Source organism: Cryptomeria japonica, chromosome 11 (assembly GCF_030272615.1).
Source record: "Cryptomeria japonica chromosome 11, Sugi_1.0, whole genome shotgun sequence".
NCBI lineage: Eukaryota > Viridiplantae > Streptophyta > Pinopsida > Cupressales > Cupressaceae > Cryptomeria > Cryptomeria japonica.
Genome location: NC_081415.1, coordinates 182,847,129 through 182,870,898, shown reverse-complemented (window position 1 = coordinate 182,870,898; position 23,770 = coordinate 182,847,129). Strand labels below are relative to the sequence as shown.

At 34.9% G+C, this 23,770-nt stretch overlaps 1 protein-coding gene across 1 annotated transcript; it reads right to left on the bottom strand.

Moving 5' to 3' along the window:
- Positions 1–2,361: 2,361 nt before the first annotated feature.
- Positions 2,362–3,399, bottom strand: LOC131031372 (F-box/kelch-repeat protein At1g15670). Its single transcript, XM_057962475.2, has one exon. The coding sequence runs from the start codon at positions 3,397–3,399 to the stop codon at positions 2,362–2,364; it is 1,038 nt and encodes a 345-aa protein (XP_057818458.2).
- Between the last annotated feature and the right edge of the window lie 20,371 nt (positions 3,400–23,770).

The following is a 23,770-nucleotide window of genomic DNA, read 5'->3' as shown; positions in this document are numbered from 1 at the left end:
AAAGAAAAATGATTCATCACCTACATACATTTATTTAAAGAAATTCACATATAGTGTTCTTAGTTGATGTTTCACATGTGGTTCCCTTCTCAAGTTCAAGTAGCACCTGCATTATTTATAACTTTAGCTTGTATATTGTTCATATCTTATGCTCAATCAATTTTGATCTTCTAACCAAGATGAAGAATAAGAAAGTCTTACAAGCAATTTCTAAAATAAAAATAAATTTGTTGTTTGCACTATTGTCTAATGTTAAGTTTGTGGATAGTTCTTGGAAAGTAATAAAGTTGTGTTTTCTAAAATGTTCAAATAAAACTATTGAGATGTATTCTCATCCCTTGACATGGAAAACCTAACAAAACAAAAACCAAAGTGCATAGATGCCTCACACATAGCTGCAATTTTATGTTTTCTAATATTTGATAAATGGTTATTTTTAACCATTGCCAAGGCTCACCATTAACTTTAGCTTTTAGGTACATCCATCAAATTGAAGAATTGCCCTTAGCCTTACCCATTGAGGCACACAAACATCTTTGGAGAACATGAATTCACTTCCACATTTAAATAACCTATTGTCATCATGCTTCCATCAATCGACATCATAAATTCTATATCATATCTTTACTAACTAATTGAATAAAGTTATTTATTAATTAAACCATCTCATTCAAATCAGAGCACCCAAGCCTTAAGTTCTCCTCTCACTATATTTTTTACCTAGGGAAAGTATGATATGAAGAATTGTAAATCAAATGAAAGTCATTTAACTTGACTATGGTGTAAAGTTGGCTATAATTATTACCAAGTAACATGCTAGGAATACATATTGTAGAAATTCAAACTTGGATGTTGTTCAATTGATTGCTCAAAATCATAATTTAATGATAGTTTTTTTGGGCTTCCCAAGAAATTTAGATATAATATTAAGTAGAAATAGTATTTGTTGATTGAAAACAAAATGATACTTCTGTAAAATAGGTGACTGACAAAGTCTATATTACAGACACTTAGATGATACTGAGTTCAAATCTTTGACAATACAAAAAAAAAACGAACACAATAACAATAATCCTCAACTGATAGAAATTGTTTCCAACCTACCTACCATCCAAATGGCAACTTTTATGCTCCCTAAAATAACTCTGAGTTTCATGTTGGGGGTCAAGGAGGGGTTGTGGGACTCCAAATGGCTGACCTCACGAATAATGTGCTAGGGCAAATAAATTCATTGCAGTCTATCTGTAGCATAGTCCCTGGTTCCCGGTGGTACAAAATTAACTAAAATTAACTGGGATTTGATCCTGTTTTGATATATTTCTGAGAAACCAGTCCCATAAATACTGTCATGCCTGGCTCTCTGCACGCATACAGATAGACTGTTTAGCTACTAGTATACTAGTAGCTCAATTTATAAGATCACATCTTTTCTACTATTTGGGAAGAACCAATGTAACAGAGCATTGGTTCTTAATGTCTCAATTCAAAGTAATTACAAGATGTTTCAATCATCTTATTTGAAAAACAAGATTGAAAAAAATAAAAGGGGAACACACCAAGGTACCTTAATAACTCAAATTCAGAAACATGAATGTTCAACTATCAATTTGAAGCAGAATGAATTCTCAACAACCCAGCTGATTAAAACAAGAATTCTAACGAAGGTAGAAGAAATCCAAAAGAAAAGAACATAAATCCTCACCAACCCAAATCCAAAGACAAGACTCTTTACAACTCAAATTTGAAGAACACAATTTCTCAGACTTCCAAATCAGATTAGCATTTTTCCCTATCCAGGTAGATCAAACCCAAAGGGGAAACCTGTAAAACAACATGATTTAAAAGATATCTTTAATGACCTAGTTTTCACAACAGAATGTCTTATCAACACAAATAAAAATAACATAGAAACAGTACAAATAAAAAGTGCAAAAGCAGTTAGAAGATTTCAGACTTCCAAATCAGCATACAATTTTTCCTATCAAGGTAGATCAAACCCAGAAAAGGAAACCTGAAAAACAACACGATTTAAAGATAATTCATCAATGACCTAGTTTTCACAACAAAATATCTTAGCAACACAAATGAGAATAACATAAAAATAATACAAATAAAAAGTGCACAGCAGTTAGAAAATTAGCCTGTAACCAATATGGATAACATGATTTCCCATGAATTCATACAAAAATAGGAATTTAAAAAACCTAACTGGAAGAATATAACATGCCTAGGAGCATCTGTTTGAGAGGCTACAATAACAAAATTTGAAAGCACCCTGCCATAGACTGAATGATTCTTTCTTTGAGGGCAGAGTGCTGGCAGAGAGGATACTATAAAGCATAAAAATAATGATGGAAGATGTTAGAGATCCAGGGTTGCAGCACATATAGTCGAACCCTCGAGGCCTGATGGTCTCTCAAAGCCAATCAACTTGAGTGTTCCTCCTGTCTCACTTGGAGGTGCGAGCATATAAAAATCTTGACCTTCAATTGGATTCTTTTTGCCCACAATGATTTTATTGCTAACCACTCCAGCAAATTTAATAGAAAGGCCCCAATCCTCCGTTGGAAAAGTCCCTACAATGTTCACATTATCTTGACTATAGTCATATTCAATCAATCCCCTAACAGACAAGCAGTGCAAACGCCCAAATGCAGTTACGAAACAACGCCGATTGTTGAATCTATTCTCCATAGTTTTCCAGCTTCTCGTGTAGGAATCAAAAATCTCAAAGCTAGGCCCAGACGGGTTACCCATTACATAAAACTTGCCGTCAACAAAAGCACCTAAAAAGAAGTCCAGGTAGGTGTTCATGTCGGGGAGAACATCCCACTTATCCTCCTCCACATTGTAAACAAAAGCGCTACGGACCGGGCTGTTTAACGTATCATCACCAAACCCTCCAGCCACATAAATTAGTCCCCCGTGCTCGTCCGCTGCGGAGGCAAATCCATTCTGCAAATCCATTGGCATTTTGGCACCCTGTCGCCATTTCGAACCACCATTCCGAAAATCGTACAACCACACACAACTTCTTGTAGAATCGCAAAACACATCCTTGATCAAAACGAGGTTTTGTTTCACGAAATGGAAGTGACAGACGCTGCCTCCCATTCCCACATTCAGACTTTGTGTGGGAATTAGAGGCAGACTTTTGCACGAGTTTTTATTCAGATCGTATACCGCTACTCTGTCGCAAATGCCGTCTACTTTCTGGAGCATACAAATCCGTTGCTCGGAAATCTTCAATCTTTTTCTTTCTTGATAAAATTTGGGGTTTTCCAATATGCCGTTCCACCTTTTGCAGACAGGTCTGACATTGTGAAAGGACTTCAACTCCAACCTCAGCAGGCATTCCAACCCAATTTCATCTGGAAGACCAGGAAACAGATATCCCATTGTGAAATGTGATCTGAATGGAGAGAAGGGTTTGAATATAGAGGAGGGAGAGAAGGGTCTGAATGTGAAATGTGAAATGTTTTTCATTTCAAACATCTGATATTTATTACTAGCACTTGCCCTAGAAGCGGTGCACCGTGCAACTGTCACGCCCGTAGGAAAATGTTTATACTTGTTAACATGTAAGAGACCACAATTTAAATCATTTGAAAGTTAACAATACATATACAATATATAGAGATGGCTATTTATCCATTTCAAAGCACATGTGATTATAGGAAAGGAACATCAATGGATTAATCTAAAGATGTATTGTTGGTTTGAGATTTAACCATTATTATCTTTCAACACAAACAATTTGAGTAGATGGAAAATTTGAGTTGACGTGATGTGATCATTCAATATTAAAGATCGTAAATATAGTAATTTGAAGTTCAAATATTTTATGCAAGCAATTATAATATAGTTCCAAACAATCATGTTAGTATAAAATTATTTTTCTAGCTTAGAAAAGCAATATTGAAAAAGCTATCAACAAAAAAATTTAGTTGGCCTTTAACTCATGCATTCTTTCGAGTTTAGCCTTAATGATTTTGTCTCTCACTAAAATGTTTTTTACTTGAAACCATTGAGGTTGTCAATATTTTCAATATTATCTTGCTAAATGATTAAAAAGTTTTTTTTTCTTCGATACAAATCAACCCCTTCTTAGTGTCTTCTCAAATTTCCTTTATTATTTTTACACATTCAAATTCATATACTCTTCTCTTTCATGATATGAAGCATGTGTGTTCTAGCACCCAATTAGAGAGTGAACTTTATATAATTTTCACCTAAATTTCCATTGACAATTTCTTGCAATTGACCCAATGGTATAAAGATGTCTTCAAACCTTACCATGAAATTTAAAATTAAGAACTCGGGTGCTCACACAATCATCATGCAATGACAATATTAATGCACTTCCACTGAAAGACTCCAGCTCTGCATATTGCTTCCTTAGAAGAACATCAAAGTGTGCAACAAAGAATTTCAATAAGAAAATGTCTTCAAACCCTACCATAGAATTTAAAATTAAAATTAAGAATTTAGGTGCTTCGAAGAACCTCAAAGTCTACAACAAACCATTGGATCAGTAAGAGAGGATCTAATTGACAAAGCATAAAAGAAGGCTATCTTCTGTCATCCTTATAAGGTTTAATCTTCTTTCAATGTTGTGAAGTTCGTAATCAAATTCTCCTCAAATAAGATGGTAAGTGCTTACAAATAAGAATTCCACAATAATTAAAATGCTAAATAGAGAACTAATGAACACAAAATGCATCTGTTTATATGAAAAGAGGTAGGAAGTAGGATGTATTGAGTAGAAAACCAAGCACAACATATAATTATGCTTGATTTTTTGAAAAAAAAATTATCTGACTATCTTGTAGAAACCTTTGTGAAATGTTATGGAGTTTATGAAATTATAATTTTATTTCTATTCAATTGAGGGAAAGCTTAAAATTCTTCAATATCTTCAATACGTGGACAATGTTATCCATTTTCAACTTAATGTTTTTGAATTGTATTAAAATCAAATAAAATATTTTTTTTTGTTAATTAATTACCACAATTGAGCTATTGAAGGCATGACATTCCAAAAAGACTCTTAATTTTTTAATTTTTTACATAGATACGGCTATAAGAGATCATTGACAATCAAGAAACACATATCTCAAGAAATCAAACATGGTTTGGTTTTATCATCAATACGAAAAATATAGAAGAGAAAAGAAAACCAATAGAATCCTCGACCATTTCCATAATTAATGTTGAAAATGCACTATTTCTAACATACAAATATGAACATTTTTTCCCATAAAATTATACTTAATGACATTTCAAAGTATCAAGACTTTATACTAATTCAATTTCCTATCAACTTGAAAGCATAACATGTTGGTATTTTGATGATGTTTAGTTGTGATTGTCATTCATGGACACACACTTATTTGATGTATGAGTTGTTCTCAACTAGTAGTTGTTCCAACCGGTATTGTATATCATTATATAGTCTTTGTTTGTCAAAGGCTATTGGTGTTTTGCAGAAGATGCTTACCGGTCATAGCATGACTGAAGACCCCAAGCGGTATGAAGACCTCAAGCGGAACGAAGAACTCAAGCGGAACGAAGAACCCGAGTGGCAATTAATCTTTTTTATCAGAACACTATGTTCCAGTTTTCCAATCTTCATTTGTTAACTGGCAATCAGTATATTGTGTTAAACTGATATAAATGTAAAGTGTGATGAGTTATCATCCACCGACACTTTGGCGATGTTTGTGTGTCATGTTACCAAATGTGTCTAGATGCACTATACCTAAGAAATTGTAGTCTAATCTTATTGGACCAACATGAAATCAAGTTCCTATATGAGGACATCATGTCTAGGGTTTTTAGTGTTGTTGATGTGTGCGAGTGTTGGAGAAAAAAGATTAGGTCTGTGCGAAAAGGGTGTCTCACTACAGAGCTTGTGAGTGCAAGGAATAGAAGACTAAAGTAATGTTGTAATGCATTAACGAAGAACTGTCAAGGATCTAATCAAGCATTATGTGCTATCTTATAGATCATTCATTTGTTGATTACTAATATCTGCGACAAGTCTAAAACCCTTATTCGGGTAGGCCTAGCCAAGCCTATTGTAAATCCCCTAACAAGATGGTTCACAGTCATGGATCTGAAATCCTTTAACAGGGTAGTCTTTAACAGGACTTATCTCCTAACAGAGATCTGGATTCCTAGCAGGATCTGTTCTGGTGAAGAACATTGTAAGACCTTAACCGGTTTGGTTACTATTTTGTAGATAGTTGACTTGTGAGTTTTACTCACCGTGGTTTTTCCCATTTGGGTTTCCACATCAAAACTTCTTGTGTTATGGTGATTGTGCTTCTGTGGGTGAATGATTTATTTGCTATTTGTCTTGTTTGTGCTTTAACCGGTTTATTGTTTAAACTACTACACCGGTCTGCAGTAAAATTGTTTAAGAGTGGTTAGATTGTTAGGCATACTAATTCATCCCCCTCTTAGTATTCATCAATTGGTATCAGAGCCTACCTTTCTATAAGTCTAACCACTTGGAAGGAGATATGGGGGAATACAACATGAGGGAACTCACTCGTCGTCTTACTGAGTTTGAGAGAGCCTATGATGAACTCAAGATCAAGTATAAAGCCTCTTAAGCCAAGAGAAGAGAACTTGCTGAGAAATTGATGGAATTTACTGAAAACAGCTCTTCTGATGAAGCAGACATGGAAGCCCTAGTTGGAGAAGTGGAGAAACTAAATGAATCCAAAACTAACCTAAGGAGGGAGTTGGAAGGACTGACTATTAGGATGAGTCAGGATCTAGAAAATAGAAGAAAAGCTGAAGATTTAGTGAAGGACAAGGAGCGTGAGATCTCTAAGTTGAAACGAGAGATTGGTACCATCACCTCTCATCTACAAGAGGGTAATGAAGAGAAAGAAGAAATATGAGCAAACCTAAATGCTGCTATCTCTCAGAATGAAACCTTGATGAAAACCAATGATGCTCTTTCCAAGGAACTTGCTGAATTAAAGGAGATACTTGCAAAGTTCAATCAGAGTGCTGCTAAGTTGGAACAAAAGCTGGAATCGGTGAAGCCATCAAAGGATACCTCTGGACTTGGTTTCTATGGATATGAGGAAGGTGAAACCTCTAGAACCAAGAGTGATGCACCAAAGAAGCAATCGACACCTAAGAACAACAGCAAGAGTAAAGGTAAGCAAAAGTTTAAACCTATTTGCTTTAACTATCTTAAGGAAGGACATGTACTACCAATGTATGTAGGAGCAAGGCTTACAATAACTTTCCTTACATGCAAAACAATGTGGGTAGAACTGGCAGATTTAATGGTCACTATTATGCATGCAACAAGTTTGGGCATAGAGCTTTTGAGTGCAGGTCGGTTATGAACAACTCTGGAAGTTATGCACCAAGATCTAAAGGAGTTATCTTGGAACCTCCTATGAATCGGAACCCAAATCAACACAAAACCTATGACCATCGGTCAAATGGTTATGGAGTGACAAACAGTAGGAGAGCAACCTGTTTGATTTGTCATCGTAGCGGTCACACTGCTGCAACATGCAGAAGGAAGAATGGAAATGTGAACACCGGACCATGGAGAACACTTGGAGTGGTATGCTATCATTGCAAAAAACTGGGACACACTACCAGAGTATGCAGACTAAGAAAGAATCCATCAGGAAACATACCGGTTGACCCAGAAGGGAAGATTGATGTTGAAATTGTTCGGGCGGATATGGATAAAATTTGTAAAAAGAAATCTAAAGAGAAGCCACAAGATGTACCAGTTTCCGTACCCAGTGTGGAGATCCCTTAATTGGCAAACTGGGCTTCAAAAAGCTTAGGGGGAAAATATCGGTAACATTGTTTTGAACCCCCGGAGTATATCGGTAAACTTCCTTTATCGGTATTTGTTACCTGTTAACCGACAGAAGAAATGAAGCGGTAAAAGGTAAAATTAGGGTTTGAGCCCTAATGGTGATGCATTTATTTGTTAATAAGATGAGAGGGGGGGGGTGAATCATACAAACTTAATATTCAACATATTCAACCTCGATAACCTTATCAGAAAAACTGTAAAACATGCAAACTCATAAACAGAGAACATCACAAAACATATAACACCAGATTTAACATGGAAACCCAAATAGGGAAAAACCACTGTGGGATTTTGGACCCACTAAGAAATATACCCTTCTAGAGTATGCTCAGGTAAAAGAAAATCTTGTTAAAAATTACAAACACATTGCTAGATGTGACCCGGTTAAGGGATTTCCCTCAGATCTGTTAGGATCTTCACTTTGTTAGAATTGACCTTGTCAAAGGATTTCAAACACTCAATCGGAATGTCACCTTGCTAGAGGATTTACAAATAAGACTGTTAAGTCCACTCGGTTAAGAGATTTTCTGTCACTTAAAAAATAAACAACAGTAATAAAATATATCTACAACTTTACATCTAAAATGTTAAAGCATATTCTTATTTGCTCAATGCTATCAAGTCATAGGACTTATCTTGTCCCTCTGCTGGGCTCCTTACTCTGTTATTCAAACAGCTCTTCAAGCTTCTATGCTCGGTAATCACTATGTAGCATCTCTGTGCTTACACTTGCCCGCATGCATTGTTTATCAACAGTTCCTTATTTATAAACAATTTGCTAACCACTTAATCTCCTTGATCACATTTCCCATGATCAATCATAGCCATCAGATCTTCAATCTTGACCAGATTCAATGTATCCTTCGATCTGAAAATGTTTTACTATGCCTAGGAACTTGCATTCTATTCTCGGAACTTGTGCTAGGGTATTGCGGTTCAATCTATACTATAGATCTAGCCCCTAAATCTTCAAAGTCGTAGATCTTTAACAAACTTCATGCACGTCATATCAATCATTTAATCATATCCAGCTCATCAGCTTCCTTCATTAAATAACGCTTTTACTCATCTAATGCATTCTATTATTACTCGATTGCAACTCGGTAAATACTAAACTTCACTCGGTAGACATTCCGCCTTCATTAACCGATAGCAATAACCTTAGGGTTTACCAACTAGGTTCTTTGCTCGGTGATATAGTATAGTATTAACCTTACAAACAATAACATATGTAGGATATCGAAACAATCTAAACATCATGATCTCATCATTGTCTAACTCGGCAATTGTTGCCCATTGAATAACTTATTCCTCCCCTTATTCATCACATTCTTTATGTGTCTTTTACCGACATCTTTATACTCATCAAATCATACTTCTTAAGATATGGCAACATCATACTGAGTCAGAAAATCAATTTCTTGACATCAATGACAAAATAATATTGTTAAGACAGTAAACATCCTTAATCAGTTATATCCATAATCATCAACAACCTTCTCAATATCCTTATTGAAATGCCAACAATCTCTTATTGTAATTGGAATACCAACAATCTCCCCCTTTGGCATTGATGGCAAAACCAATTGATTTGACCTAAATGATTCGGATTCAGATTGCTGTGAGATGCTAAAATGCTCTCCCCCTGTCATTAGTCTTCTCCCCCATACATTAGTCTTCTCCCCCTTTGACAACAATGCCAAAAAGAAAACTAATACATAATTTCTTCCTATGTGAAGTATTTCCCTTGCTGTTAGGTATCAACTCAGTCTCGGTCAAAGCATTTTATCTTCAATTCTTGTTCCCTGTTTATGTTTTCTGCACACCTTTAGAAAACCTCCTAAAGTGTGTAAATCGACATCAACTCACAAAACGTATTCTGTAGAGTCATCAAATTGATGCTTTCACCGAACTCTATCAGTGAGTAGAAGATAGGGGTAGGACCCCTAACTGACTTCTGAGATACTCAAAAGTGTCCCTTGGCAGTGGCTTGGTGAAGATATCTGCTATTTGTTCCTTTGTGCTAAAATATTCCAACGCCACTTTCTTCTCTTGGACTTCTTCTCTAAGATAATGATACTTGATAGAGATGTGCTTTGTCTTAGAATGCATAACAGGATTCTTTGAAATGTTAATGGCACTAGTATTATCACAGAATATAGTTACTGGCTCGATAACTTTCTCATTTATGCCTTCCAATAGTTGTTTGATCCATGTTATATTGGTACAATTCAATGCTGCAGCAACATATTCAACTTCTGCTATTAACTGTGAAATACATCCTTGTTTCTTGCTAAGCCAACTCACTAGTCTTTCTCCTAAAAAGAAAGCTCCTCCACTTGTGCTTTTCCTGTCATCAATGTTGCCTGCCCAATTAGCATCAGTATAAACTTTTAAATCAAAAACATTTCCTTTTTGATAAACTAAGCCATAATCTTCAGTGCCTTTCAAGTATCTGAAAATTCTCTTGATTGTTGTCATATGTGTTTCCTTGGGATCTACAGAAAATCTTGCAACTATACCTACTACATGTGCTATATCTGGCCTACTGTGAACAACATATTGCAACTTTCCAATCATAGATCGGTAAAGTGTCTCATCGACAGATGCAGATTCATCATTCTTTGATAGTTTACAGTTGGTAGTCATAGGAGTACTTACTGGTTTTGAATCCTCCATTCCAAATTTCTTCAAGATTTCCTTTATATACTTGGATTGAGTAATGAAAATCTCATCTTTCATTTGCAATTTCTGTAGACCTATAAAATACTTTATTTCATTGATTAATGACATCTCAAATTCTTTACACATTTCATTTCCAAAGTTCTTGCATAAAGTGTCATTTCCACAAAAAATAATATCATCAACAAATATGGCTGAGATCAGTATTCCATTGTCTTCATCATTCTTCATGTACATATTACTGTTTTCACTAGTTCTTATAAAACCAATCTTGATTAAATAAGAGTGCAATCTCTCATACCATGCTCTAGGTGCTTTCTTTAGACCATATAATGCTTTGTTCAGCTTGCATACCTGATCTTTATTCTCTTCTTCAACAAATCCTTCAGGTTGTTCAATAAAAACTTCTTCTTCCAATATACTATTCAGAAATGCAGATTTGACATCCATTTGATATACCTTGAAATTCTTGGAAGCAGCATATGCCAACAATGTTCTTACTCCTTCAAGTCTTTCCATAGGTGCAAAAGTCTCACCATAATCAATTCCTTCTTCTTGAGCACAACCTTTACAAACTAGTCTTGCTTTATTTCAAATGACCTCACCTTTTTCATTTAGCTTGTTTCTGAAAATCCACTTTGTACCGATTACATTTTTGTCCTTTGGTCTTGGGACTAGTGTCCATGTGTCATTCTTCTTGATTTGATCAATCTCTTCTGTCATAGCATTTATCCAATCTTCACTGTTAAATGCCTCTTTCACTATCCTCGGTTCAAATTCAGATATCAGACATGTGTTCTGTCTCAGTTTGTTCCTTGTCATCACTGGATCATCCTTATCTCCTATAATCTGACTTGATGCATGATTCCTTCTGACATACTTAGCTAATATAGGCTCAGTAGATTCTGTATGATCTTCTTCATCACTTGGTAACTGGATATTCTCTTCATTTCCTTCGGCAACTTTCTCGGTAGGACTTCTCAGTTGAACATATACAAATCCTTCATAATCTTCTGGTTCTTTGGAATTTCCTTCATCATTTCTTTCTGCAAATTCATCAATTTTCACATTTGCACTTTCCACTATTATATTAGATGATTTGATCAGACATTTAAATGCTTTGCTTTTAGAAGAATAACCAAGAAATGTTCCTTCTTCACTTTTCTGATCAAATTCTCCATTTCTGTCATCTTTGTGAACATAGCATCTACTTCCAAAGATTTTAAAGTAACTTACATTAGGTTTCTTGTCATACCAAATTTCATATGGTGTCTTCAAAGTTCCTTTCTTCAATTGTACTCAGTTCAAGGTATAAACAACAGTGCTTATTGCTTCTCTCCAAAAGTTTTGTGGCACTGTGTTTTCAATCATCAGGGTTATAGCACAATCCACAATAGATCTGTTTCTTCTCTCAGCTATCCCATTTTGTTGTGGAGTTCTCAGTGCAGAGACTTGTCTTTTAATAACATGATCATTGCAGAATAAGTTGAACTCATCAGAAGTGAACTCTCCTCCTCTATCAGATCTAAGACATTTCAGTTGTCTTCCTGTTTCATTTCAACTCTTGCCTTGTACCATTTGAACATTTGAAAAGCTTCTGATTTTTCCTTTAAAAACATAATTGACATCATCCTTGAGTAATCATCCACAAATAATATGAAATATTTATCACCATAATAACTCTGAACTTTCATAGGACCACAAAGATCAGTATGCACAAGATCTAAAATTCCCTTAGAAGTGTAGGACTTACTTGTAAAGTTTGATCTTGTTATCTTACCCACCTGGCATCCTCGGCACATAGCATTCTCAGGTTTCTCCAAACTCAGTAGACCTCTTACTTGGTGCTTCTTACTTATTTTGATCGGATTATCAAAATTTACATGACAAAACCTTTTATGCCATAACCAGGTATCATCTATCTTTGCATATAGACACTTGTTCCGAGTTGAGTCAAGGTGAAATGTGTTACCCTTTGTTTGTGTCTCGGTAGCTACTAACTTTTCATGCTTGTCGTGAACTTTGACAATTCCTTTATGAAATTCTATTCGGTATCCTGTATTGTTTAGCTGTGTTGCACTCAACAAATTGTATTTCAAACCTTCAACCCAATAAACATCATTACATTTAGCATTGTCAAGAAGTGTTATGGATCCTTTACCTCTTATTGGACATGGTGCATCATTACCAAATCTTACATAACCTCCATCATAACCTTCTAATTTAACAAACTTGTGTTTATCACCTATCATGTGATGTGAGCATCCACTATCTATGATCCAAGAATCATTAGTATTTATGTGAGATATTAAAGCTTTTTCTTCATACCTTTCTTCATCTGATCCATCTTTGATAGCCACATAAACAACTTCCTCTATGTCCATTTCATTAGATTTATCATCATTTGATTCCTCATCAGCTATTAGGCATGTCTTTCTATCTCTTCTTCTGAAGTCTCGGTGTCCTCTATAATGATTATCTTTCTGTCTGTCATCTCGATAATCTCTCTTTTCACTTGATTCTTTGTCAGGATAGTTAGAAGCCATATGTCCTATTCTATCACAGTTAAAACATTTCAAAGGAAACTTTCCTTTGTACTTACCTTTTCCTCTCGGTAGCCTTCTGGCTAATAGTGCTTCAAACTCTTCTTGCTTTTTGATTTCTTCATATAGTTTGTATACCTCTTTCATGTTTTTGCGAAATCTTTCACTTGCTCCACTATGATTCCCTTCAAAATACTTACTCGTTCTATCATTGTAATCATTAGATTCATCAAGATGAAAAGAACTGAATGCAAACTCAACTTTATTTACTGAAGACCCACTGTTATCAAAGTTACTTAACTCAAATGCATGTAGCTTACCAATAGTAGCATCCAAAGAAACTGGCATATTGGGTACAGACCTCAATTCATTGATTGTAGAGACTCGGATTGCATAAGTAGGTAGAAGAGTTCTCAGTAACTTACTTGTTTCATCCTTTTCTTCAATAGTCCCTCCTGCTCCTTTGATTTGATTCACAGTCTCCTTTAACCTTGTACTGTATTGGGTTATGTTCTCACCTTCATTCATTCTCATAGATTCAAGTTGTCCTCTTAGACTATCCACTTTTTCTCTTTGAACATGTTCATCACCACCATACACAGACATGATCTTAGACCACATCGCCTTAGCATCAATACATCCTTCTAGATCATTAAACTCTGAGTCGGTCAATGCAGATGTTATTTCAATCATTGCTTAAATATGTTCTTGCTTTGCCTTTATCTCTTCCATTGTCATTGGGAAGGTGCTTGGTGCAATGTAATCATTCTCCATATAATGTACAAGATATTCTCCAATTCCTGATAGGTGCAGCTTCATCCTTTTCTGCCATGTAGAGAAACTTGACTTGTTCAACTTCGGTGCATCCCTCTTATACATCTTTGGATCTTTTCCTCAAGTGCCTTTAAACTTTACTTCCAGAGTTCAAAGCTCTGATACCAATTGTTAATAAGATGAGAGGGGGGGGTGAATCATACAAACTTAATCTTCAATATATTCAACCTCGGTAACCTTATCAGAAAAACTGTAAAACATGCAAACTCATAAACAAATAACATCACAAAACATATAACACCAGATTTAACATGGAAACCCAAATAGGGAAAAACCACTATGGGATTTCAGACCCACTAAGAAATATACCCTTCTAGAGTATGCTCGGTTAAAAGCAAATCATGTTAAAGATTACAAACATAATGCTAGATGTGACCCGGTTAAGGGATTTCCCTTAGATCTGTTAGGATCTTCACTTTGTTAGAAGTGACCTTGTTAAAGGATTTCAAACACTCAATCAGAATGTCACCTTGCTAGAGGATTTACAAATAAGACTGTTAAGTCCACTCGGTTAAGAGATTTTCTATCACTTACAAAATAAACAACAATAATAAAATATATTTGCAACTTTACATCTAAAATGTTAAAGCAGATTCTTATTTGCTCAATACTGTCAAGTCATAGGACTTATCTTGTCCCTCTGTTGGGCTCCTTACTATGTTATTCAAACAGGTCTTCAAGCTTCTATGCTCAGTAATCACTATGTAGCATCTTTGTGTAGCATCTTTGTGCTTACACTTGCCAGCATGCATTGTTTATCAACAGTTCCTTATTTATAAACAATTTGCTATCCACTTAATCAACTTGATCACATTTCCCATGATCAATCATAGCCATCAGATCTTCAATCTTGACCAGGTTCAATGTATCCTTCGATCTGAAAATGTTTTACTACGCCTATGAATTTGTGCTAGGGTATTGCGGTTCAATCTGTGTTGTAGATCTAGCTCCTGAAACTTCAAAGCCGTAGATCTTTAACAAACTTATGCATGTCGTATCAATCATTTAATCATATCCAGCTCATTAGCTTCCTTCATTAAATACCACTTTTATTCATCCAATGCATTCTGTTATTACTCGGTTGCAACTCGGTAAATACTAAACTTCACTCGATAGACATTCCGCCTTCATTAACCGATAGCGATAACCTTAGGGTTTACCGACTAGGTTCTTTGCTCAGTGACATAGTATAGTATTAACCTTACAAACAATAACATATGTAGGATATCAAAACAATCTAAACATCATGATCTCATCATTGTCTAACTTGGTAATAGTTGCCCATTGAATAACTTATTCCTCCCCTTATTCATCACATTCTTTTTGTGTCTTTTACCAACATCTTTACACTCATCAAATCATACTTCTTAAGATATGGCAACATCATACTGAGTCAGAAAATCAATTTCTGGACATCAATGACAAAATAATATTGTTAAGACAGTAAACATCCTTAATCAGTTATATCCATAATCATCAACCTTCTCAATATCCTTATTGAAATGCCAACAATCTCTTATTGTAATTGGAATACCAACATTTATTATGGTAGGTGGGAGCATGTTTAAAAGTGACTTTTGTCATCATTTTTACTTACCTATTTTCAGAGAAGAATTTTTCTAGTTTGAGCAGCGCAACTAGAGCGATTCATCTTGCATTCAAAAGAATTCAAAAAGGAATCTTGCACAAGATTTGTAGCCACTTCAAGCTTTCAGTGTGGAAATCAAAGTGGTAAACAAGCTTTTGAAAGAAGTGTGTTGTGCTCGACATCGACAAACCCTAGTTCAGAGTGTGAAGGTATTTCTCGTTGAAACATCCTTATCATTTGGAATCTTCTAGATATGGATTCTACATCTAAAATCCCTTCTAGTTCTACTGAACCCGAGGAATCACTCGAGTTTCTTAAAAAGAAGATGAAATATAATGCCTTATCTCAAATTCCCGTCAGAGTCATTGTCGAAGGGGATGTTTTAGGATATATTGATTGCAAACTAGAAGACCTAGGGTCTTTAGTGATTCACTCCCAGTTGATTATGTTCTGTGGAGATGATAAGAAGATTAAACCAGAATGCAACATAATCGAGAAGAAGAAATTACACAATGTAGTATATTTTCTCAAGGAATTTAGAGAAGAACACATTAGGATTATCCTTAGTAGGGTTCATGGTGATAAGATGTACCTTGAGTGAATCCATGATATTTCACGGGAGGCAATTCATGTTGTGACCGGTTTCAGCAATGTTGGGGAAGTCCCTATTCTTCGAAAGATCACCAAAACCAAAGTGACAGAGCTCACTGGTTTTGTAAGCGACCAACGGGCAATGACTGTTAACACCTTTAAAGATGACTTGGTGAAGTATACGTGCATGGTAATTGGGTATAGAGTATTCTATGCTAGCAGAATGAATTCTCTTCCTACAGCTGCAGTGCATGCCACTTATAGGATGATCAAGGAGAATGCAAAATGTGACTTATGCACTTGCATGCAGAAACAACTAATGGAAAATCTAAAGTCCATCAAAGTGGACAAATCTCTGAGGTTTAAGTTCGGACAACTGCTTGTCAGTTTATATTTCTATTTTCAAGGATATTTTCTTGGAGTTGGTGATGTTCAATGGTTAAGTGACCTACCGGTTTCTAGACAAATAAAGGAGAGTCTGCAAGTAGTGAGATCTACATATCCGGAGACTCTGAACAAATTTTTTGATGAGTTCAGACTAAAGATGAACTAGAGAATGAGAATATCTGGTGATCTAGTTAAAAAATATGAAGATGACATTTATTTTACAATCAAAATAGATCATTGCATAATGCAAGCGGTTGAGCCTAGAGAAGATGAAGTTGAACCTATGGGCTATGAAGTGGTAAATGATATATTGGCAGGGTATGCCTCTACCCTACTTGCTTCACCACTGGATCCCAAGAAGAAGAGGACCGATACTTACTCCAAGAGGATCAAACCTATTGAGGTACCAAAGCAAAAAAAGAGTAAAGAAGTGCCATTGGCATTGAAACCGGTTACATCTGCTGCCAGTCCTAAAGTGACCAAGAGGTCACCAACTAAAAAGAAATTGGAGGCTATTCTGCCAAAGGTATTCGAAAGGAAGAGGATAACCAGGAATAATTCACTAGATTTAGAAGGCACTGAACAAGAGGTAGAAATGAAGAAGACAAGGCAATCAAGCAAGAAGACGAATTCAACCGGTAATGTACCAGCAACCTCTGCACCGGTAAATATAGATATTTCTTCTTACAAGCCTATGACACATTGTCCAAGGACCATAAAGAATATTAGAAGGAAAGTTCTTGATGATTTAAAAGAATATTTTGATGATTTCAATGATAGTGAAAAAGAGGATGTTGAACAAGAACTTATTAAATATTTATGTATTAATGATTGGTCACCTACTGATATTAAATCAGTTACTTCTAAATCTTTGTATGATTCATTGGACAATAAATGGCACATTGCCATTGAAAAGGAGCAAGACATCAGGGAGAAATTTTTTGCTCAATATTTTCCAGATGCCTCAAATTCAAAATTGTTTGAGATTATTGATAAGTACAAAGGCATCTTCTTCACGTGAAGAAGAAGACTTCAGCTACTCGGAGGCAAAACTTCTGAAGTGGAAAAAGACACCCATCTACAAGTTAAAGTTGTTGTCAAAATGCAAAAAGTATCTGAAGCTAATCGATAGGCTGAGCAAGAACCTGACCTATCCACAGCCAAACAAGATGAAATCTTTGACAGTCTGGGTGAAAGAATAGCAGAACAAAATAACCCCATTGATGTTGATGCACTAGATATTGAGGATACCACTCCAGATAAGGAGAAATTTGAAAAGGAGAGAGTAGAGAAAGAAAAGGATGAGAAAGCAAAAAAAGAGAAACAGGAAAAAGAGGAAGCGGAGAAAGAAAAACAAGAGAAAGAGCAAGCGGAGAAAGCGAGAAAAGAGAAAGAGAGAGCAGAGAAAGAAGCAGAGAAGAAGAGAATGGAAGAGGAGAATAAGAAAGAAGATGATGAGAAGAAGAAAGAAGATGAGAAGAAAAAGAAAGAAGATGAGAAGAAGAAGAAGGAGGAAGAAGAGAAGAAGAGGAAGGAAGAAGAGAAGAAGAAGGAGGAAGCAGAGAAGAAAAAGGAAGAGGAGAAAAAGAGGGAAGAAGAGTGGAAGAAAGAAGAAGAGAAGAGGAGAGTGGAAGAGGAGAAAGAGAAGGTCGTCAAGGTGGCCCAGGAAAGAGAAGAAGAGGAGAAGAAAAGACAAGAGGAGATCAAGGCAAAGGAAGGAGGACAAACACCTAAGGCAACCAAAGATCAAGCCAAGAAGGTTGATCCCATCGGTCCCACCGATTTGACTCTTGCCTGTTTGAGTCAATTGATTGATGAAAGCAAGCTACTGAGGAGCATTCAACTAGCGCAGGTCAGATTGGAAGAACTAAGGAAAAAGAAAGAATAGGATGTCATTCAGTTTGTTGTTGACACTCTTTCCAATATAATCCCCAGTACTAACCTTCCCAATATTAATTCCTTGCTGGCGAAGCTAAAACTTCTTTGCATAGTAGTAGATGATCAAGTGCAATCTTTAGAAGATGTTGCCCAGATTTCTGCAGAGAAGAAGCATGAAAAGGCTCTAAAGTTTCATTAGTCAAGCAAATGGATGAAGACAAAGCAAAATTGCCTAAGCAAACAGATGATATAACTTTAGCTATGGGTGAAGGTAACCTACTCTTGAGAAAAATCTGCCAACCTCACCTATTTTGTGAAGATGCTCTAAAATATAAGAGTCAACTCCAATCGGAGTTGAAAAAGTATATTGGCAACTTCAAATTGCCCTACGACCTGTTCACAGTATATGGACAAACTATTCGTACTCACCAACATCAGATTGCAAATCTTGACTCAGAGATTTGCAGGAGCTCCAGTTGCTTCTATTACCAAAATTGTAGGTTCTTCAGAAGTGCTTCCTGAACTTGGAGGCTATTATTGTCACACAGGAGATGAGCACTATCGATGCAATGGAAGAATTAGCCTTCTAGATGAAGACCAAGAGTGAAATTTCTACCTCGCTTCTTCATTCATGGTCTTCAGACATGAAGAATTTTATGCAAAACTATAAATCTCTTTTTGAGAAGTTTTACTCTCTACTGCCATGAACATATATTTTGTTTTTATATTATCCAAAAAGGGAATATTTCGCATTACTTTGTCATTGTTGGCACAGGGGGAGTAGTATTGAAAATTTCATGCACATACTTGTAATTTTTGCAAGGGGAGTAGAGTATATGCTTAGGGGGAGTAATTTTGATTATGGCATCTTTTTTTGTTTTGTAAGCACTTAGATGTCAAAATTTTCTTAAGTGTTTCCATCAATGCCAAAGGGGGGGATTGTTGGTATTTTGATGTTGTTTAGTTATGACTGTCATTGATGGAAACACACTTATTTGATGTATGAGTTATTCTCAACCAGTAGTTTTTCCAATTGGTATTGTATGTCATTATATAGTCTTTGTTTGTCAAAGGCTATTGGTGTTTTGTAGAAGATGCTTACCAGTCATAGCATGATTGAAGACCCCAAGTGGTATGAAGAACTCAAGCAGAATGAAGACCATGAGCGACAGTTAATCTTTTTGATCAGAACACTATGTTCAAGTTTTCCAGTCTTCATTTGTTAACCAGTAATCAGTATATTGTGTTAAACTGGTATAATTCTAAAGTGTGATGAGTTATCATCCACTGACACTTTGGCAGTGTTTGTGTGTCATGTTACCAAATGTGTCTAGATGCATTGTACCTAGGAAATTGTAGTCTAATCTTATTGGACCGACATTAAATCAGGTTCCTATATGAGGACATTATGTCTAGGGTTTTTAGTGTTGTTGATGTGTGCAAGTGTTGGAGAAAAAAGATTAGGTCTGTGCGAAAAGCGCATCTCACTACAGAGCTTGTGAGTGCAAAGAATAGAAGACTGAAGTAATGTTGTAATGCATTAACCAAGAATTGTCAAGGATCTAATCAAGCATTCTGTGTTATCTTATAGATCATTCAGTTGTTGATTACTAATATATTCAACAAGTCTGAAACCCTTAGTCGTGTAGGCCCAACCAATCCTATTGTAAATCCTCTAACAAGGTGGTTCACAGTCATGGATTTGAAATCCTTTAACACTGTAGTCTTTAACAGGACTTATCTCCTAACAAAGATCTGGATTCCTAACAGGATCTGTTCTGGTGAAGAACGTTGTAAGACCTTAACCAGTTTGGTTACTATTCTGCAGATAGTTGACTTGTGAATTTTACTCACCGTGTTTTTTCCCATTTGGGTTTCCACGTCAAAACTTATTGTGTTATGGTGATTGTGCTTCTGTGGGTGAATGCTTTATTTGTTATTTGGCTTGTTTGTGCTTTAACCGGTTTATTGTTTAAACTGCTACACCGGTCTGCAGTAAAATTGTTTAAGAGTCTGCTTAGATTGTTAGGCATACTAATTCACCCCCCCCCTCTCCTAGTATTCATCATAACAATTGTGCTTTCATTTGTAACCCAATTTCTCTAGCCCAAAATCACTCCATCCTTATGTTTGGTTGTGGTCTTTGAGGACCTTAAATATTCATAAAGATAACTCAAGGATTTGGCTATGGACTTCAACTTATTTTCTATTTTTAGAAAGATGTTTATTTTGGCTATACTTTTCTTACCTTCTGCTTGGCAACTATTGAGGGCCTCCATGCTACATTATTCTTAGACTTGCTACATGCTTATGTTATTATATTGAACATATATTTAACACAATTACTAATTTTGGTTGGATTTAAACAAAGCTCAATTTGGACATAACTTTTTGGCAATGAATTCATTTTTTGGCTAAAAATCTAATTAAAATAAGGAGGCAAAGACATAAAAGAACCAACACTAATGACTATAATTACATTAAACATTACAATGAATAATAATATTGTTTAAAAATCAATTATTTCTTATGTCAAAATATATCATAAATAAATATTTAATCTTTTATTACATCCCTCTCCATTCTCTTCATAATTGTAATGAGTGATACTTAAAAGAGGCATCTGAAAAGAAGCCTAAGAATTAGAGAAGCTACTGAAAATTGACTATGCAAAGGACTTCTAAGGAGGATCCCCGTCAAACCCAGCCTAGACTGCTAAGTGGGGTGACAAGGAGATGCAAGACAACTATTATTATTGCCATTGTTCATGGATTTCACAACCAACCAAACCTTGTAGTTAAGGTTTTGTCAAAAGCCTCCAAAGTTTTGACATCAACATATAAGAATATAGCCAATGTGTGTATCATTTTGAAGGTATTATTGTTTAAGAATGCCACATAATGTCCAATGTGTGAACCATTGAAAATGATATTTTTATTATTTTTCACCTTTTGATAATTATTTGAAAAAAACATTGATATTTCTCTTTTAAATCACATTTTTCTTCTACATATTGTTACATGAAATATCTTGTGTCATTGACAAACATTCTCAAAAACTTGATGATTTTGGAGCAGCCAAGATCTATTTTTCTCGCCTTTGCCAATTGTTGAGCATTCCATACTGCAAACATTTTATTACCAAAAAAATTAATTAATATCATACATCTATTAACATCCCTATGTTCATAGAAATAGACAAAGAACCAAGAACAATCAAGATGCAAAAAAGAAGGAATGGTCTTCATGGTATTTAAAGAATGAAATGTTCTAAACAATAATCTATTTCTTGGCAACCAAATTTAGGAAATTGGTCAAATTTGGCCACAAGTGCATTTCATGGGACTATTCAATAAATGAAGAAGCAAGCACAATAGAAAAAAATATAGAAGTAGGTCTCTCTTTACATTGAACCTTCAATAAACCATGATGCACAACATCACAAATTCTATATACCGAGTTGATAAGGTTACTTTCTTTTGCAAGGTCACCATGTAGTGAAGGCCCTGTAGGGGCACTTTGATGAAGATCACCAATCCACAACATTATAAAAGTAGATTTCTCAAATCACTCTTGGCAACATGCAAAAGGATCCATATATTAATATTGATGAAAACATGTCATGAGAAAATAAATTGCATATATATTCAAACAATACAATATTCATCCAATTGACAACCTCACATCACAAATGTAAATCTCTATGAATTTTCAAATCATATGACAAGTTTAATTATAAAAATAAATCAAACTCTGATAATATAAACTAAAGATCATATTAATAATAATGTGAGTGTTTAAAGGTGAGCTATGTATTTCAGACAAAAACACTTGATAACATAAACAAGATAATATATAAAATAGCATGTGTGACATTATGTGATAGCTATAAAACATTAATTGATCATAGTGTATGAGTGCCACTAGCAATTGTTATTAAGGTTACAATATTGATAACAAACTAGACTTTCACCTACCCTTACAGGATCAACGCAAGTCACAAAAATTTAGACAATGACTAAATCTTTAGATTCTTGAAGAAATCGTTTTGATTAAATTTTTTTATCTAAGGTTCAAAAACCATCCAAATTGCATTTATGTAAACAAAATGACAAAAAAAAAATATAATAAGGTTTTGATATATATTCTCAAGTTTACCAAGAGCTTTTAGCATTACATTCAACTTCAAACAATACTTCTATGCATAACCATCTTTCTTTACAAAATGTTATCAGGTTCTTCTATTTTAGGTTGGGTCCTAGTATAGGTATGGCCTTGGGTATAGTTTGGGTTCTTCTTGGGTATTTGGATACCCACAAATAACCCAAGCACTCAAGAAGTACCAAGGGTCATACCCAAGCATAATTTCATAAATGAAAAACCTCAGTTTCTCTCTCATAACTTTGTGCCAACATTTTTTATTAGAATATGCGAGCAAGAGCACAATTAAATATCATTTCAACTACATTTGTGAGTTATACCTATGAACACAGGGTTAGTAAACATTATATCAATTTTACTAAGATTGATTTTAGTTGATTTACATTATGCGTATGTAGCAACTTTTTGCTTATGTTTTGTGAAATCACTTTCCTTGTGTTGCTAATGATTTGGCATTTTGTCAAATGTTTGAAAAATAAAATTAAACCAGCTTTATACTTGACATAGCTAGTGGTAGTGGCAATCCAATTGGTTGTGGTTCAAATAAAATTGAACCAAATGTTGATATTGACCTTGACGTTTCTCATGAAGAAAAACATGAATATTAAAATCAATTATAATTTGGATTTTCATTGTGTAATGAAATCTTGAGACTTGAGTATTTTTATTTTTGTAAAATCTAAATGAGGTATCAAACTATTCTATTTATTGATATTTATTGGCAATTATGGATTCTTGAGTATCACTCTTCTTATAGTTATACACTGATACGGTTTATATTTTATAATTTTGGTGTTTGAACATATATATAATATATGTGCACACACATAGATGTGTATGTATATAGTTTGTTAGAGTGAGCGATCCTAAATCGATAACCAATATTTTTATTTAAAAAGCTGAAAAAATTATGTCTCCAACTCTAAGCGAGCAACTCTAAAATCCCGATATATCTAAATTTACTTTTTGCTTGTTATAATAGTAGTTGTAGGGAGATTGATTTTGGTTCATCTCATTTTAAAGACAACTTTTCTTTTGACCAATGCCATAACATTTTTCTTGGAAACTCTGCCCATTTTTTCTTATTGAAATCATTCACAACATGACAAAATTTGTGCAAAATCATGAGGTAAGTCATTTTCCATGGTTTTAGTGTGTTTTTGGGGAAACAATACATGAGTGGATCAATTTTTTGGTATCTTTATTATATTTTAAACAATGTATTTTTATTTGTTAAATG